The sequence below is a fragment of the Podarcis cretensis genome (assembly GCF_951804945.1).
Source record: "Podarcis cretensis genome assembly, chromosome: 6".
Taxonomy (NCBI): domain Eukaryota; kingdom Metazoa; phylum Chordata; class Lepidosauria; order Squamata; family Lacertidae; genus Podarcis; species Podarcis cretensis.
The window spans coordinates 57,856,292-57,874,444 of NC_137175.1; the positions used below are offsets into that span (position 1 = coordinate 57,856,292).

General features: G+C 40.2%; 1 protein-coding gene across 3 annotated transcripts; it reads left to right on the plus strand.

The window, feature by feature from the left end:
• The first annotated feature begins 40 nt into the window (after positions 1-40).
• BTF3L4 (basic transcription factor 3 like 4) lies at positions 41-15,739 on the plus strand. 3 transcript variants are annotated; one of them, XM_079982557.1, is made up of 6 exons: positions 41-188; positions 4,067-4,130; positions 5,127-5,240; positions 7,781-7,982; positions 10,158-10,217; positions 11,276-15,739. In XM_079982557.1, exons 2-6 carry the CDS (start codon positions 4,077-4,079, stop codon positions 11,320-11,322), a joined length of 477 nt encoding a protein of 158 aa, XP_079838683.1. In that variant the 5' UTR covers positions 41-188; positions 4,067-4,076; the 3' UTR covers positions 11,323-15,739. The 3 variants fall into 3 exon arrangements, with proteins under 3 accessions (XP_079838683.1, XP_079838682.1, XP_079838681.1); XM_079982556.1 differs by lacking the exon at positions 41-188 and adding an exon at positions 204-275; XM_079982555.1 differs by lacking the exon at positions 41-188 and adding an exon at positions 282-408.
• Positions 15,740-18,153: the final 2,414 nt, after the last annotated feature.

Sequence of the window (18,153 nt, forward strand, 5' to 3'; positions counted from 1 at the left end):
AGAACAGCTTGTGCGCATTGCAAAAAAGCACCGCTCCATTCCTGCTAGCTGCTCCTAAGGATGACTACAACTCCCAGCATACATTGCTTCAGAGGCATTTTTCCCTATGTCCCTCTTCCCCACCCCCGGGCACGTCTATCCTGCTGCGCTCACTGCATTGCATTGAGGGCTGCCGTTTTATTGTCTAGGTAGGGAAAAACAGAAAGGAAGAACCAGGCTGTCTTCCTCCGCCGCCGCCCGTGTTATGCAAACGAGCCTCGCTTTCTTCCAATCGGGTGAGGGGGGCGGGGCCATGGTCCCGTGGTCCGAGGCCTCCCTTCCCTGGGCCCCTTTCTACCCCCACCCCCACACCTAAGCCGCCATCTTGTTCTTGCCGCGTGTTGCCTTCGGAGGGTTCTTCGGACTGAGGTGAAAACTTCCTGCTTGACCCCCTCCGCGCCCCGTTGCCCTTGCGCCCCTCACGGTCCCGACAGGTCGAGATTGCGGTTCCTCCGCCCCACACTCCGCTGTGCGCGCGCGGAGCGCCATGGGCGGTGGGAGGGGCTGCTGGTGGGCCGGAGAGAGTGGGCCTGGCAACTGGGCGCCTGCGGGGAGCCCTGGCTCCGCTGGGGAACGCCTTCCCCGAGGTCCGGCCCTTGGATGCAGAGGCCCCCCCCTCCCGTCCGCCACAGCGCCCGTTCAAGTCCACCCCCCCGGGTCAGGGTTGGTGCGCGCGGACCCTCCATCGCGGAAACCTTCCCGCAACAGAATCAGGCTTGCTGAGGACTCGCTCCACCTCCTCGCCCAAAGCACTTTAGGGCCAGCAGGATCCTGCGCTGGCCCAGGTCGCACTGCACCCAAAATGTGGGTTACGCCTGGGCGTAGGGCATTCCTTACTGCCCCTTAGTGTATTGGGGGTGTTTCTTTTTGGAGAAATGCCCTTTATTCCCTTAGGGAAGCCCGCACCCCTCCTCCAACAGGAACTGGCAATCTGGAGCTCTTTCACCTTCCTGTGTAGATTTTACTGCTCGCTTAATACATTTCTGTGTTGCATCAGTTGCCATGTTTTCATTTTGGAGACCTTGGGGTTTTTTGTTTTGTTCATTGCTTGCAACTGAACGTTCCTTTGTATCAAAGGCTGTATATTATCAGATTTGGTTCCTCTGCTGTGCAGAGTTAGTTGTTGTTCACACCATTTTCTTTTTAAGGGCATGGAAACCTACACTTCGGATATAATAATAGAATAAGCGTCTGTGAAGCTGCAAAATTCTGAAATAAGGAACATGTCTACTGCTTCCAAAACTAAATGATGTAAATCTCCCCTTCCACAACTCCTTGATTTTAATATTCTCAGTATCAATAGAGAATCAATCAGTATCAATCAAATGGAGATGAGACTCCCCTGCAAGAATGTTTTCCTCCATGCTGTGGTGGATGTTCTTGTTACCCAGTTCTAGCCATTAGTTTTTCTTTTTCCTGGTAGTACTTTTGCTGATTCCACCTCTTTTGTAGATGTACTAAAGGTTCTTTAGTTCAAGGTTGAAATAAAGACCATTCCTGTTGTGTCTTTCTCTGCTTCTACTAATCTGACCTTCTTTGTACTCTCAGGGTTGAATCCATCATGTGGTTCTTTTATCACATTCCTTGATAAAACAAATTATGGCTTGTTTCTGAGAACATATTTCTCCTTTTTCAACCCATCAAAGGGATAGAGCTAATGGGGGCCTTGAGAAAGGAAAGCCTTTCCATTTTCTTCATTGCCAAATGCTCAGCTACTTGTTACTTTCAACCTGCAGGAATTCTGGTTTGCAAAGTATAGGCTGCTGATTACGGTAACTTAGTTCTGTTTAGTTCAATTGCAACATGACAACTGGTTATGGGTTAGAGAATAAAATGGCACACCCCAGCTTTAACTTTTCCTGAAGCATGCACATGCTACTTGATATGGATTGTCAAATTTTAAAATGAAATGAAAACGAATCTGACAAATATCCCAAAGTAAACACATTGCAGACCAAATTGCTAGGTTTTTAATAGTTATTTGACTTACGTGTTGCTGCTGGTTGTTAACTCTCTCTGTCCTGGTCTTACACATAGTTGCATCTTTGGGACTTAATAGTGAGCAAAAACATAGATCTAAACAAATGTTTCCATAAATCTCATTTAAGCAGATAAGACATGGGATTGATTGGTCAAGTGTTTGTACCTTTGAAAGTGACCCAGAAACTACAACTAATCCAGAATGTGACAGCTACACTGGTGACTGGGGGCGGCCGCTAAGACCACATAACGCCTACACTGGCTCCCAATATGTTTCTGAGCACAATTCAAAGTGTTAGTGCTGACCTTTAAACCCTAAACGGCCTCAGTCCAGTGTACCTGAAGGAGCGTCTCCACCCCCGTCGTTCTGCCTGGACACAGGTCCAGTGCAGAGGGCCTTCTGGCAGTTCCCTTGCTGTGAGAAGCCAAGTTACAGGGAACCAGGCAGAGGGCCTTCTCGGTAGTGGCACCCACCCTGTAGAACGCCCTCCCACCAAATGTCAAAGAGAAGAACAACTACCAGACTTGTAGAAGACATCTGAAGGCAGCCCTGTTTAGGGAAGCTTTTCATGTTTAATAGACTATTGTATTTTAATATTCTGTTGGAAGCCGCCCAGAGTGGCTGGGGAAACCCAGCCAGACGGGCGGGGTATAAATAAATTATTATTATTACTATTACTATTATGGGTGTGGTATGTAACATAGGAAAGGCTCAATTACTGTATAATTTCATGATTTGATTGATTGCTTCCTCATTTGTGTACTAGGACATAATGCTCAAGTTGGCATTTCTATAATACAGTAAATGCATATTAGTAGTTTGTATTCTGAGAACAAAAGCATAATGGGTCAATTTTGCTTGCATGTATATGCGTTTTGGATTAGGGCTGTGTTTTTAGGACCACAAATTACCTTATGCACACTTTTTGGACTCTATGGCTAATATTCAACATTGTGTTGTTATGAACATTCTCTCTGTGCAAGCATGTCAGCTTGCCAGATGGAACAATTCTCCCCTTGCCTTGCCCTGCACACTACTTTGGGGTTCCCCTGACCCTTCCCAAACTAATTTTAGGGTGTTCTAAGGAGGAGTGGGGGAAAAACCTTGTGCAGGTGGAAGTCCTTGACAGGGCTTCCAATGATGGAACATGTTAGGTGAATCCCTTCCATCATAAATATTTTCAGAAAAAGTGAGCTTGCCTTATAGCTTGATAATTCTAGAGTCATATCTCCTCTCAGCTATAAAGGTCACCAGGTAGCCTTGGACAGTAAGTCGCTGTCTCTTAGTGTCAGTTACACCACAGGATGGTTTATGAGCCACAAAATACTGCTCTGAGCTCCTTAGTGAAAGGGTAGAATATAGATGTAACCAACATGGGTGTAATAGGCAGCTTCCAAGATTCATTCTTTGTCACATGCTCCCAACTTCCTGATATATACTATCATGACTAATAAATGTTATGTAGATGGAAATGCACAGACCAAGATGTGGCACCATGCAGATAGAGGCAGGCTCAGTTCTCAATAGCTTCTGTAGTTCTGTGAGAAAAAATAAACAGTTCAGTTTGGGATATGGAGGGCAAACATTCCAGATATGGGGATTGTACTGTCACATGTCAGATTTAGCATGTGTGCATGTACATGCACACTGGTATTCCTAAGTGCATGCCTTTACTTTCTCTCATGAGCAAATGGCAGCTGCTCATTCCTGTGTGAAGAAGTAAGTGCTGGGAACCATGATATGGTGACTGCAAAACCAGTTACCAGCTGCAGGGATAGGGGTAGTGTGGAAAGCGATGTCTCCTCTTCTTGAAGGCAGTCCAGGGGCATGAAGGGGAAGAGCCAACATGATTTCAATGCTTTTACACCCACCCACCCCCTGAGATAGTTTGAGGAATTGGAAGAGAGGTAACGTATCTTTTATTGATAGGTTGTTTGTGTGTATTCAGATACGGATGCTTGGTATTTTGAAAGACAGTGAAGTAAAATTTATTAAATAAATCTGAATATGTTATAAGCATTTATGTTGTTTGTATGTATTTTTCAGATAAAGCACGATGAATCAAGAAAAGCTGGCTAAACTTCAGGCGCAGGTCCGAATAGGTGGAAAGGTATGAATGCAAGAATATAACTTCCCCCACTCCATTTATAATTACTGTATGTGTGTAAATAGAAACACACATATATATATATATATATATATATATATATATATATATATATATACACACACAGTGGTACCTCGGGTTACATACGCTTCAGGTTACAGACTCTGCAAACCCAGAAATAGTTCTTCAGGTTAAGAACTTTGCTTCAGGATGAGAACAGAAATCGTGCTCCGGCGGCGCGACAGCAGTAGGAGGCCCCATTAGCTAAAGTGGTGCTTCAGGTTAAGAACAGTTTCAGGTTAAGAACGGACCTCTGGAACGAATTAAGTACTTAACCCGAGGTACCACTGTAATATAAAAGTAATACATATGTAAGTATTTTCCATAGTTTAGGGGTTTGTAGGGAATGTCTGTTTTCCTCAGACTATTGCCCATTCTGATGTGCTGAGGCTGTTTCTGAGTATATAGCCCTAGTACTGGTGGCTACATTCTTTCGAGAAGAAAAAGGTTCATGTTATATTCTTGAACTGTTTTCTTAAAAGATGAACATTTTTTTAAACAAAGGCGGCATATTATGTAATTTTGAATCAGTATAGTTTAGGTGCCGAAGGGGTTGTTACTGGCATTTTGATACACAAGGCTGAAAAGAGGAAGGGCTGCAGAAATGGAATTGGTCCTTGCAGCAGGAGGTGCATTGTGGCCTGCTATTTTGCACCCTCGTGTTGCCTCCTTAATGATCCCCATGAAAACTGTCACTGAATCAAGCCTCCCTTCCTTGGTGGCAATAAGTGAGAAAATTTGGAGTGGAAAGTTAGAGTAGGATTATACAAACTATACATTAGTGAAACAGGTTCTTGCCTAAAAAAACCCCTCCTACTGCAGTACATGTGTTACATTTTAAGGTACTTTGAGATTATTTTGTTTTTGATAAGCATTTGTGTAAGATGCATTTTTCTTCCTCTAGGAGCAATGATTTATTTTCTCCATTCTGTTTTTCAGGGCACAGCTCGTAGAAAGAAGAAGGTAGTCCACAGAACAGCCACAGCTGATGATAAAAAGCTTCAGAGTTCACTCAAAAAATTGGCAGTAAACAATATTGCTGGGATTGAAGAGGTACATCAGTATAAAACATTTTCAGTCATATATACGTGATCTCCCAACTGATCACAGGAATAATGTGAAATCTTTCTGATTTAAAATGGGATTATCAGGGGGGGAAACATGGGGCCTGTGGGCCAAGTCAGACCAGCTAAAGTGCCTGACCTCTGGCAACCTTACCTCATTTTAAATGAGGTGTGGCTCAGAGTTTGTTGTGATTTCAGTGTGTGTGTGCATTGTGTGAGAGATCCTTTAATAAGACGTCTTTTGGAGTTTCATGCATGATTTCCCTTGTATAACTGAGGACATTTGTTCCATAACTTTGTGTGGGATGGTGCAGATATTACAGAGTCCCATGGAAGGGGCAGTTCGTGTGACAAAATACTCCACTTCTATCTTTCCTACCTTGCTCTCTCAAGATTCAACTTGGCATCTGATAAAGTAGGCTGTTGGCTATGAAAGCTCATGCCAATTTGCAATAAAAAGCTTACTAAGAAGTAATCTCAAGGTGCTATCAAATATGTATATAATAATAATAATAATAATAATAATAATAATAATAATAATAATAATAAACTAGCACAACTTCCATATTACATAAATCAGGGTATTTTTATTATGAGAATGAGCAGTAGAAAGTATTGGGCTCACATGCAGCCTCCTTTGCTCCACCCCCCCCCCAATCCCCTTGTTCTAATATGAGGGAAGAGTAGAAGTGTCCTGTTCTGGCTTGCAGCAAATTGTGGTTTGTCCTCAAAACAAGGAGACACACAAACCATGGTTTATCTTCACCTCCTGCTCTGCTTTTGGGATCTTCACTTGACAGCACACTACGGGTTGCTGCAATCTAGAAGCAGAAGCTTTACTCTCATCTCATGTATGAAATAAGAGAGAAGGGTTGGAGGGCATCTGCAAGCCTGACGATTGGCACTGCTCGTTCTCTAAAGGACAAACTGTGTTTTGGCATTATGTCTGAATTAAGATACACACAAGATGCAAAGTTTTAATTGGAAAACACAAGTCAGATTGTTGCTTAACTGTGATCCTGGGCACATTTACTTGGAAACAAGTACCTTTGAAACAAAAGGTTTTATTCTAAGTAACTTTACGTCCCTTTTCTAAAGGCATTTTGTATGAAAGTAACTGCGAGTCTTCTAGATGAGTAAGTAGAACCTTTTTGCTCCACTATCTACATGTGGAAATAGTATTATGTGGAATGGTATTATATTTGTTTACTATATTACATTTTTCCCCAAAGCAGCATGCATAGAGTTTCCAGGCAGTCTTCCATCTAGAAACTGGCTGGATCCAGACCTGCTTAGCTTCAGCAGGGTCCAGGCTATGATAGGGAGCCATTCCTTCCACTAGGCAAGTTGCTTTAAGCAGATATTTGAGAGAGCAGGGAAACAGCTGCTATCTTGCTGTAACAAGTCTTGTTATTGTGTTGAGTGTTTTGGCCCACTTCCAGAGGACAGCCCTGTTCTATAGTGGTCACAATGTTCTGAAGAGGACATGATGGGCCTCAATATGGACTGGAGAAAGAGTATGGGTGGCACTTGGACATGTGTCTATATAGGAGCAATAAATAGGCGCATTAAACAAAGGGCAGAGTGGAGTGCTATCCAGGGGACACCCATCATTTAAACCAATTTGAAAGTCATAGTTTCTCCAGAATTGTAGTTTTGTAGATCCTCAGAGCTCTTTGTTATTTTTGTGAGAAAGCTGAGGATATATCAGTGCAATGGCATAGCTCAGTCTTTCACAATGATCATGCGCTTTTTCAGATAAAAACCAAATACACAACATTTCTGGACTAATATATAGTGCTCATTTTCAGACATTGCTGTGCACATGCATATCTGATTGAGCATGGCATAACACACCCATAGTATAATTGTGCGCTTTTTAAAAAATAGCACCAAGTTTACACCATCTGTGGACCAATAAATAATGATCACTTATATAAAGTGCAGAATTTTTTGACTATTCCACTGTATTATATTACTTTCCAGACTTCTTTGCAATGGAGGGAAAGCAAGGGCAGTTAAAACATGTTTGAAACAAGTTTATTTTTGTATTGTAAAGATGCCTAATGCCTATATGCCTTATGTTTCTTAGCTTTGAAGTGTAATAGTTTATTTTAGATGTACAAAAGTGATATTTACATCAAAATTCCAGAGTATGAGAGCTGTGCCTCTCATTTCTTTTTTTATCTTGAGAAATGTTACTTTCCTTTCATATTGTTTTTGGAACTGGCATGACTTAGTTAAATGCTTAGGACGCTGATACTTCAGTTATGTGTTAATCTGAATTCTTACTGCTTTACAAAATCTTACACTTTCAACTGATGTAATTTTAAATTATATACATTGATGATAGTGTTTATAAATCTGTTTTACAGTTAGTCAGGCCTAAAATTGGGTGTTCAACTCCTTAGAGTGGATGCTAACTATTACAAAATAAAAAAATATTGGTGGTTCTTTTCTTCCTTTATAGTACTTTTAAAAAATATTAATTAAGATGAATGAATTTTAATAGATCTATGTTTAAAACAGGTGAATATGATAAAAGATGATGGAACAGTTATTCATTTCAACAATCCCAAGGTCCAGGCTTCGCTTTCTGCAAATACATTTGCAATTACTGGTCATGCTGAAGCTAAACCAATTACGGAAATGCTGCCTGGCATCTTAAGCCAGCTGGGTGCTGACAGCTTAACAAGTCTCAGAAAGTTAGCTGAACAGTTCCCAAGGCAAGGTAGGTATCCCTGTCTGAGACATGGAGCTGGTTTTTTTCAGCTGTGTTTGTTTGCATAAAATTCCTGATCAATAGTAAGGGTCAGCTTTTCTTACTCTGAGTAGCTTTTCTTGTGCACAGGACTTTCTGCTTTTTATTCCACCCTCCCCCATGCATTCCTAACTTCACTAGAGCATTTCTAATAGTATAGAACAGGGACGTCCAACTCCTAAGAGACTGCGATCTACTCACAGAATAAAAAACTGGCAGTGATCTACCCCTTGGGGGAGTTCAGGTCAAAGTTGTTGAGCTTTTTTTAGGGCTCCATCTTCCTTTCCAGTGGAAATGGGGGGGGGGGGCAATTCTGAACTCTGCAATTCTGTGCATGTTTATTTAGAAGTCCCACTGTGTTTAGTGGACCTTGTGGATAGATAAGTATGCATAGGATTACAGCATTTACTTAATATCAAGTTTTCCATAATTTCCTTATTATTGTTAATAATAATATTGTTGTAGTTTATTATTATTTGTACCCCACCCTTCACCCATAGATCTCAGGGCAGTTCAAACATAAAAATACAAGATAAAAACATAACATAAATAATAGATACAAGAACAAAAAAAAAAAAAACCCAAACCAATAAATCCACCACCCCCTCCCTTACTTTCCTCATTAGTAATAACTATATGGATACCTTGTATTGCTTTGTCCTTTCCCCACACCATTAACTAAAGGCTTCTAAATGTGGGAAATGCTTTGAAAATTGCATTAACTAACATAGCTATGTGAATGTACTTTGGAGCACCATGAACAGAATGTTGTAACGGAAGGAGAACATGAAGGTTTGGGGTATAACCTGAGTGTTGAACTTGTGTCTGATTAAAAACAGTATAATAATTGTCAGTCTGATTAAAGACTTAACAACACAATCCTGTGCCTGCCTACTCAGAAGTAAGTCCAGTTGACATGAGTGGGACTTGCTCCCAGATACATGTATAAAGGGACCTATCACAGATGCTGCTTTTCAAGAGCTCAGGGTGGCAAGCATTGTAAACCCTATTTTGTCCTCATAGCAATCTTATAGGGAAAGTTAGGCTGAAAGATAGTGACTTCCCTTGGGGCCATTTAATGAGTTTCATGACAGGGTACATTGAAAGGTAAACAGAGTTCTCTTTTTTATTATTTTGATTTATTAGATTTATATACAGTACTGCCCTTCATCATAAGGTATCAGGGTGCTTCACAGAATAAAATCATGAAGGCAGTTCCTTTATCACTTGACACTTGTACAGAGCAATGGAAGCTATTATAAAAATATTACCCTGATAGAAGAACAAAAAACCCCACCATGTTGGTTACATGGTTATGGATTTTCTCACATACTTCTATTTGAATTATCTCTATATTAGTGAAACTTTCCTCAGTTTTTTGTATTGCAGCCTCACAGCCCAATCCAAAGACTTGCTCCATTGGCATTTAGGATGGGAAGTACTAAAACCTACATCAGCATAGACTGTAAAGATTTTACACCGAGAAAGCATACTGGGTAGACTGTTACATGGAAATGTTGTAAGATGTAGGGTATAATTCAGGAGAGATGCTTGCTGCTTGACTAAATTGGAGATACAGTGGAACCTTGGGTTTCGATCGTCTCCACTGACAAATGTATCAGAAGCCGAACGCCGAAAACCCGGAAATAAATGCTTCCGTTTTCAAACGTGCCTTGGAAGTTGAACTTCCGAAACGGCAGCTTGTTTGAGTTTTCAGTTTTCAAACATTTCAGAAGTCTTAACAGTCTCCCGGAATGGATTACGTTCGAAAACCGAGGTTCCAGTGTAATATTCTATGTATTGGTCATTTTGTGTTAAATATCACAGGGTATATGGCATCACCAGTTGTGTCTGCTGCACTACTTATAAAGAGGTTTTATTCAGTCAGAACCAGTAATTGTTGTCTATAAACATTTGAGTGATAACTTCATAGAAGTTTGCAAAAATAATGATTCTTGTAAATTTCTGCTTGTAATTTATTAATTTTCCACTGCCACTGTTTGCATAAAACCTATTTTATTTGCAAAGTTGCGCTTCTTTTTTGTGCTGTAAACTGTGACCCTTTCCTTATGCATGCTGAATTGGTTTCTTAAATTGATAGAATTTTGTTAATTACTATATCAATAATTGTATTTTTTTTTCTAGTGTTGGATAGCAAAGTACCAAAATCAGAAGATATTGATGAAGAAGATGATGACGTTCCTGGTAAGATTATTCTACTTAACCTTTAAATTATTTACCATGTATCTGCTTGACTGAGCACGTGACAATGTTTTTGTTAATTTGAGAATCTACTTGGTGGGCTAATCACAGATACAAAGGGAAAGTGCTTCATAAGAATTGCATGCTGGAGCACATAACTGTCACAGGACCGACCCCAGGAAACCACAAGCTTTTGCAGAAGGATTTGTATCTGCTGCTATGCCTTTGGTTCCTAGAGACTTAGGCACCTCTCAGATGGGGTGAGAAACTTAACTAGTGGATTCTGTGAGGGAATAATATTTTAAGAACAAGCAGAAAAAGAGGTTTACTGTAATGAATAGGAGGGCTATTAATGGTTGTATCTGTGTTGTATAATCTGTCTTTCAAAATCCTTTTAAATATTGCTCGCTACATAAATTAAATGTTGAGTTGAGTTTGAGTCATTTAGCCCCTCAATTTTTTAGAAGGGTCTTACACAAGATTGCAATAATTTTGCAAATAGGTCTAGATTTCATGAAGTCTAGATTTCATCGTTGGTGAACATTTGAGAAATTAATATGAGGCAAAATACAGGTTGCATTTGTTGATTGCAGCTCAGAGGTCAATTGTCTATAAGCCATAGTTGTTATCATCCTGATTTGATTAGGGGTTGCAGTCCCATGCACCCTGACATGGGAGTGAGCTCTGTTGTACACGGGGGGGGGGGGGGGGCCTTACGTCCTCGTAAGCAAGCATAGGATTGTATTATAGATCATTTTTGTTTAATGCCTACATGTTTGCTGGCATAACAACAGACATTAGTCTAGGAGCTGCCATGTTGCCTGATAGCAGGCATAGGGAGAGACTAACAGAACTATTTTTCCAGTGCTGACCAGATGTAATTGTAAGTCACCCCATAGAAATACTAAGGCCTAGTCACCATTGAACAAAAGATAAAAATGATGTAGGAATAATGTTCATTATACCATAGTCTTTTAGATAAAAAATTCATTTTAATAAAAAACATTTCTCTTTGGCTCTCCTATTGAATGTTACTGTATTATACTTTCCATGTTTTTCAGATCTTGTAGAAAACTTCGATGAAGCATCAAAAAATGAAGCTAATTAATTCATTAATAGTTCTGGAAGTTGACATGGACTAGATTTAAGAAATCAGCTGTGTGGTTCCAAAGTTTTACAGAAACAGTGAACATTACCCGTTTAATAGTTCAATAATATAAAATATTTTGTATTTTAATTATGCTGCTTGTTCAGCAATTCCTGTTGGTTGATTTTTGCATTTTGCACTTACTCCCAGGATCTACCTTTTCAGTTAAGGAAAAAAACAAATAATACATTTTCAGTGCAGATTAAGGGGTGTGTGCATGTGTGTGTATGTGTGTATGTGGCTTTGCGTACAGTGGAGAGGAAATCGGTGAACAGATCTATTCGACTTTCCCTTCCCCCTTGAAAGTAGAAATAAAATGAGTCTTTAACTTGGTTAAAGGAACCTTTATTGTTGCAACCAAACAGTTCACATACAATAGTGATAACTTAAGTCTTGCTTTTCTACATTTCATGAACTCCAGAAACCATTTACTAATTAACATTTGAGTTTAATTTTCTTCATTAACTATTGTATTTACATTTGTATTTCTCTTCCATATTCACAGTGTATATGTGCAGTTTCCTACCAGCCTCCTTTTGATTCTAAATTGTACCAAAGACAGGGTATTAATTAACAAACATGTTTGTTGCAACATTTTAAAAAATATATATATACTTAAGAGCTTGGTTTTCCCCATCCCTTTTAAAACCCTTCGCTCATTCACCTTAATATTTAACTTGGGTTGCATTCACATGTTATGGAGTAATCTGCTTTGCCTTGGATAAACAGCCTATTCTGTGAAGTCCTGCCTGTTTATGCCGAGGAAGTGTCAACCCTGCTCTTACGGCATAATTTTTGTAAAAATCTGTAAGAAGCCTGATTATATTCTTGCTCTGGGTTTCTGGGAGAAGATAAGAATGTCCTAGACTTTGATAAAGGTTGGAGGCTACAGTCTACTCAAGTGCTGAATCAAATGCCTTGGTAGCTTCTCTTTGGTACAATTAGCTGTTTTTCAAACACACCTCTCTTCAAAGCATTGAATGCTGTTTGACCCTTTTCATCTCAGATAAGCAGTGCCTCTGGGCATATTTTCCAGTGGTGTTGCTTACTTTTAGAGGAGTCTGTTTCATATCCTGTTTTTCAGTAGGTGATAGTGCATCATGGTGCACTGTAAAATAATTTTATTGGAAGAGGTAAAACTGTTGCGGATGTTACCAGACAGCTCCCAAGAGCGTATGACCCACTGTCATATTTCAGGACACTAGAATCTGGAAGTGTAGTTTGGATTATACAGAACGGACAAGGAAAGTGCCATTGCTTGTATTGTGTTGTGTTTTGCATAAATTGTCCAGCAACAGGCTTAAAACATTAATTTTGAGGTTTGAAACCTGTTATCTGCAACCTACTTTGGGTGGATACAATGGTTACGGTCACTTTTGAAAACAAAAGCCCTCCTCTGGTGGCGCAGAGGATAGTGGCTATATCACAGGTACAGTGCAGTATTTTCTGAACCTTCCTTCAAACTGCTCAATGTGAAGCTCTTCCTAGCAGTTCTTCAAAGGTGATTGGTGTAATGCAGTTGAGCATCGTTTTAACCTTTGTCAAGGGCAGCTGCGGCGCAGGAAAGCCATCTTTCTTACCTTTCTTTGGTGTACTTTTGAGACATATCTGCTTTCTGTGTATATACACCCAGCGACTATAAAGTTTGAGGCTATCAGTATGTCAGCATTCTAGTGACATCAAGCTGAACCACGAAAGCAGAGCTTTTAGTGGTTTGTCACCTGGACTGCTCACTTGATTTTATAGATTTGTTTGGTTTTCTTGTTCTATTTTATATAAAACGTGGATCTTAATAAAATAATTCAAAAGAGGCAATGTTCCCTCTTGTGTGTTATCTCCTCCTAACAACAACACTGATAGAGGGACAGAACGTGGTTACAGGTGATGCTTTAACCAGCAGTACACTTGCCATGCTATATTTTTTGAATATTTCTTCTTTCTGCACATGTGCAAATAATAGGCATAGTTCCTTTAAGCATATTTGCTGTCCCATGAGACAGCAAATGAACATGTAGAAATGTTTTTGCAGAGAGTTTTTAACTGATCAGTATGGCTGAAGCTCACATAATTTCACAGTTATTCTGTCCTTATAACTAACATTTTTAGTTCAGCTGTTAATAATTTACTTAATGAAGATCGGAAACATAAATTTAATTTCTTGTCCAGAATTAGGAAATACTTCAGAATAGTAAAGGGCAGGCATTTGGAATAAGTTTCAATTCCTTTTACCAACAAAGCGCACAACCACAAATCTCCAGCTTTAAAACTTTCCATTTGCCAATTTATTTGTAATCCTTATTCATACTTGTGTTTGGAAATCAGCAATTATCTTGCATAGTGATTACTTTTTACTGTATGCCAAGAACTGTTGACCACTTAATTGTTTTTTTGCCGACGTTCTATAGCTTATTGAAAACCATTAAACTGATCATAACTGAAGACGTGAACTATTAAGACTGTTCTGATACCACCTAGTCTCCTTTTGGCACTTGAGACCAACAGCCTACTGGAGCGGACCATCAAGGCAAACCTTCCACTTGCAGTGCTATGAGATGCATTGATTAGACACAGCAACACAGTTGTAGAGGGTTTGTTTGCTTTTTTGTTCATGTCAAATATTTGAGTAAATAATAGAATTTGTAACCCCCATAAAGTTTTAATTAATTTAGCAATGTACTGGCACCTATGATACTGTGTAGTGTCTTGAAGGTTAAACAATTATTAAAGCAATTCATTGAAATATAAAATATGCGTTGCTGGCACCCTGATCTTAGACTTCTAAATGTTGAAGTAAGTCCTATTGATGTGAATGGAGCTTACTTCTGAGTGTGTTTTATTTGAATCAATAGTCTAATAAGCGGAATCAGTTTAAATAGGTTTTCCTATGACTCTTAGAACCAGGGGGCAGGATGCTGCCATAGGATCCTGAGAACCTCTATGAGCATAGGGCTCCCTGGAGTGGCAGTGTCCTGAGGCCAGTTCAACCAGAAATGGGGGGTTTGGGGGAGGCCTTGGAACTGCTAGTTCCAAGCCCTCCTTGTTCCCCTTGCACTGAGTGTACTTCTTTTCCTTACCATTAATGAAAATAGGAAAGAGGTTGATGGGAAGAGGAAACCTTGTAGGTCTACATCTGCCACATTCTCCCCTGGTCACAGGGCTATGGTTGTAGCAAATACTCCACCACAGATCTCCTCCTTATGGGAACATAGGATTGCTCCGTTTGTTAGCATAGTTTAACCTCAGTGCAGAGAGCCATAATATATTTTAAGCCCTCTGCAGAAGCACTTGTGTAGTCCCACTTATATCTGAAACAAACTATTAGATCATAGTACAGTCGACTCTCAGCTGACGCAGGGGTTACTGGGGTAGCCGATATAAAGCCACAATTGCCTATACAGTAGTCAAAACACACTCCTTACACCTCCAAACATGCTCAAGGCCACTAAACGAACTCCCTGCATCTCCCAGTGCTGTTCCAAGGTGAGTGCGATGGTGGGTGGGACTGCCAGTGTTCCCCCCTCCCGATAACCCCCTTCTTATTTTTATGGGGTCAAATACATAAAGCTGAATTTGCACAAGTTAAATGCTTGTAAGTTGCAAGGCAGCTAGTTAACTAGCTTGTTGGCAACTTGTTTCCCAGCATCTCAGTAGAATCAATGTGTGTTATTTCTAAAAGAATACATTATTTAGAACACAAAATTATATTACACTCAGTCCATTGGTCCATCTACTTCAATATTGATGAAACTGATTGGGTAAGGGGCTTCCAATATTTCAGACAGGATTCTTTCCCAGCCCTGCCTGAAGGTGCCAGGAATTGAACCTGGGATGTTTTGTATGCAAGGTGTGGGCTGTTTCACTGAGATACACAGCCCGTCTTTGTAACCTGTGGAAACTCAAAAGAGCCAGAGAGCACATCTGGATGCTAAACATCTTACTGCTGAAATCTAGTTGCTGTGCATTTTTCATGAAATGTGGTTTTAGGACAATATGGTCTGAAGAATTCTGATTATGCCCTGTGTTTATGGTATCACATTCTGCTAGCATAACACTGTTATCTGTGCTGTAGTGACTGCAGGAGAACTTAGTTTCCCTTCCTGTCAGCAGATTAGCTTTATTTTGCCCTTGTCCTTTTGTTTTATCTTGTGTTCCTGTTCCTTCACTGATATTAATTTGAGGGAAAGCGGGTTTAGGGATAGAAAGACAGTATAACCACTACACATTTTGAAAAGGGAGCAGAAGGAAAGAATAATCATGTTTATTGCACATAAGAGCTGATACAGGTTATATATTGTACGGTTGTTAAGATCCTTGAATAGCTGTACATGTGCAAATAAGACACAAAGCTACTGCAAATAAAAGTGCAAAATTAAAATTACTAATTGTGTGTGTGTTCTTGCAGATTTTTTTTCCTGATTGTAGGAGAGGTAACAGGAAATTGTAGGGACAGAACCACTTAAACCGTATAGAAACTTATTCATGTATGCTACTACAGCGGCAAGAATATTACCCCAAAATGGAAAGAAGTAGAAGCAAAGGAAGAATGGATACAAAAACTTATGGAATATGTAGAAATGGCAAAACTTACCAGAAAAATAAGAACTCAGTATAACAAACTTTTTATAAAAGAATGGAAAGGGAGTATTGAATATTTACAGATACGGTAAATTGTAAACAGATAAGAACATTGGCAGGATTATAGTAATAACCTGCAGTTTCATCAGAGTATATATTTAAAGTAGATGAATAAATGAACATATTAATTAGGATATGCAAAAGACATTAAAAAAAAAATTAAGGAACCGCAGAAAAGAGGGAAGGAAGTCAAGTTTTGAAATGTTATAATTATTGTTAAATAAGTGAAATGTATAAACCTGAAAATCATACATTTTTTTTTTAAAAGGCAACAGGAAGCATGGTGCAGATACATACACCACCAGTGCCTGTACAGACCTGCAAGTATTTTCCAAGCTACATATCAGAAAAAGAAGGGGTAGTAAAATTATGCTTATCCTGAATGGACACACTTTGTGGTTGGTGACATAAATTAGCCATCTGGAAAACATCCATGGAGAAAACACAGCTTCCCAATTTACCACTGAAATATATTTTCATTTAAAATGATGACAGTATATTCTGGATAAGCATTATGTGTTGTGCGTTTTATTTGTATAATGTGGTAACATCTGAGGCAGATATGGTTGATTTTGGACTGCTTGGAGCACAATATGGCAGCTGAGATCAGCTCGGCAATTTTCTTTACTGTTAAGCCTTCTGTAGGGTTACATTAGTTCAATACAGGAATTTTTGCAGTAATATGAATGAATTATCTAGCCACCAGATTAAATATTCTCAACATAAGAAGCACCTCTTGCAGCAAGTACAGCGTTATTCCCTTAACAGTACTGCACTGGAGGCTGTGTTTGTTGACCTTGAATGATCAGTGCCACAAGTTCATGCAGCAACAGCCTTTTTGCTGGCTTCACACTTCCCCAGGGTACTTGCACTGCATCTTTTGGATCCATATGATGTGGCTTGGTTGGTTGGCATCTGTTTTGGGAGACTGGAGGAGTGTGCCTTTGTGGATGAGGTCAAGCTGTTGGAAGGTTGCAGCACCTGCCGTGGCTGTAGAGACCAATGTGGGAAAGACATGTTTTGTTGCAGCTGGGGAAGATGAAGGCATCCAGTTGTGCTGCTGCACGTGCACCATGGTGTTTCTTCTTTCTGCACTCCTCCCAGTGGTCATTTCTCCTCTGGTCACTGCTATGGATGCATGACTGCTTTGATCTGTTTCCTCTGATGTTGAGATGTTCACCAAAAGCAAGTCTAAAGAGAGATCACTTTGTTGGTAAGCTTCCATCATACTGCTTCTGCTTTGGGCCTTGAGGCATAAGTGTTTCAATGTTGTAATCTGCCCCCTGGGACCACAGGAGAAGTGGCAGTGGCAAAAGTCCCAGCTTGATAAGAAGCTATAGATTGTTGTGCATGTAAGCCTCTGGGGATGGTTTTTGTAAAGGAAAAAAGCAAATAACAGGCAAAAACCTTCATAGTTTCCTCCTCTCTTTAAATTAAGGGTTAAATCGGATGTATGAAGGTTGCAACACAACATAGTGAGACTTGCTTCTATTTGGAGTACCATTTGGAAGCTGATGAAATCAGAATCTCAAACAATTGTCTGAATAAAACTGAGCAAACAAAATCCTAATGCTAAAAATAAGCAAAAGATCAATGTGTATTTTTCTGTATTCAGAATTTTTTTTACCCCTCATTATAGTAATTCATATATAGTATAGTAATTCATGTATAGTATAGGGACGCAGGTGGCGCTGTGGGTTAAAGCCTCAGCGCCTAGGACTTGCCGATCGAAAGGTCGGCGGTTCGAATCCCTGCGGCGGGGTGCGCTCCCGCTGCTCGGTCCCAGCGCCTGCCAACCTAGCAGTTCGAAAGCACCTCCGGGTGCAAGTAGATAAATAGGGACCGCTTACCAGCGGGAAGGTAAACGGCGTTTCCGTGTGCGGCTCTGGCTTGCCAGAGCAGCGATGTCACGCTGGCCACGTGACCCGGAAGTGTCTCCAGACAGCGCTGGCCCCTGGCCTCTTAAGTGAGATGGGCGCACAACCCCAGAGTCTGTCAAGACTGGCCCGTACAGGCAGGGGTACCTTTACCTTTACCTTTTATAGTAATTCTAAAAACAGCCACCTTTCAGGGATATATTCCCAAGGGAGAAAGCTAACCACCATGTTTCATTGTATGTTCCCTGCCATGTTTGTATATTCACCATGGTGTAATCAA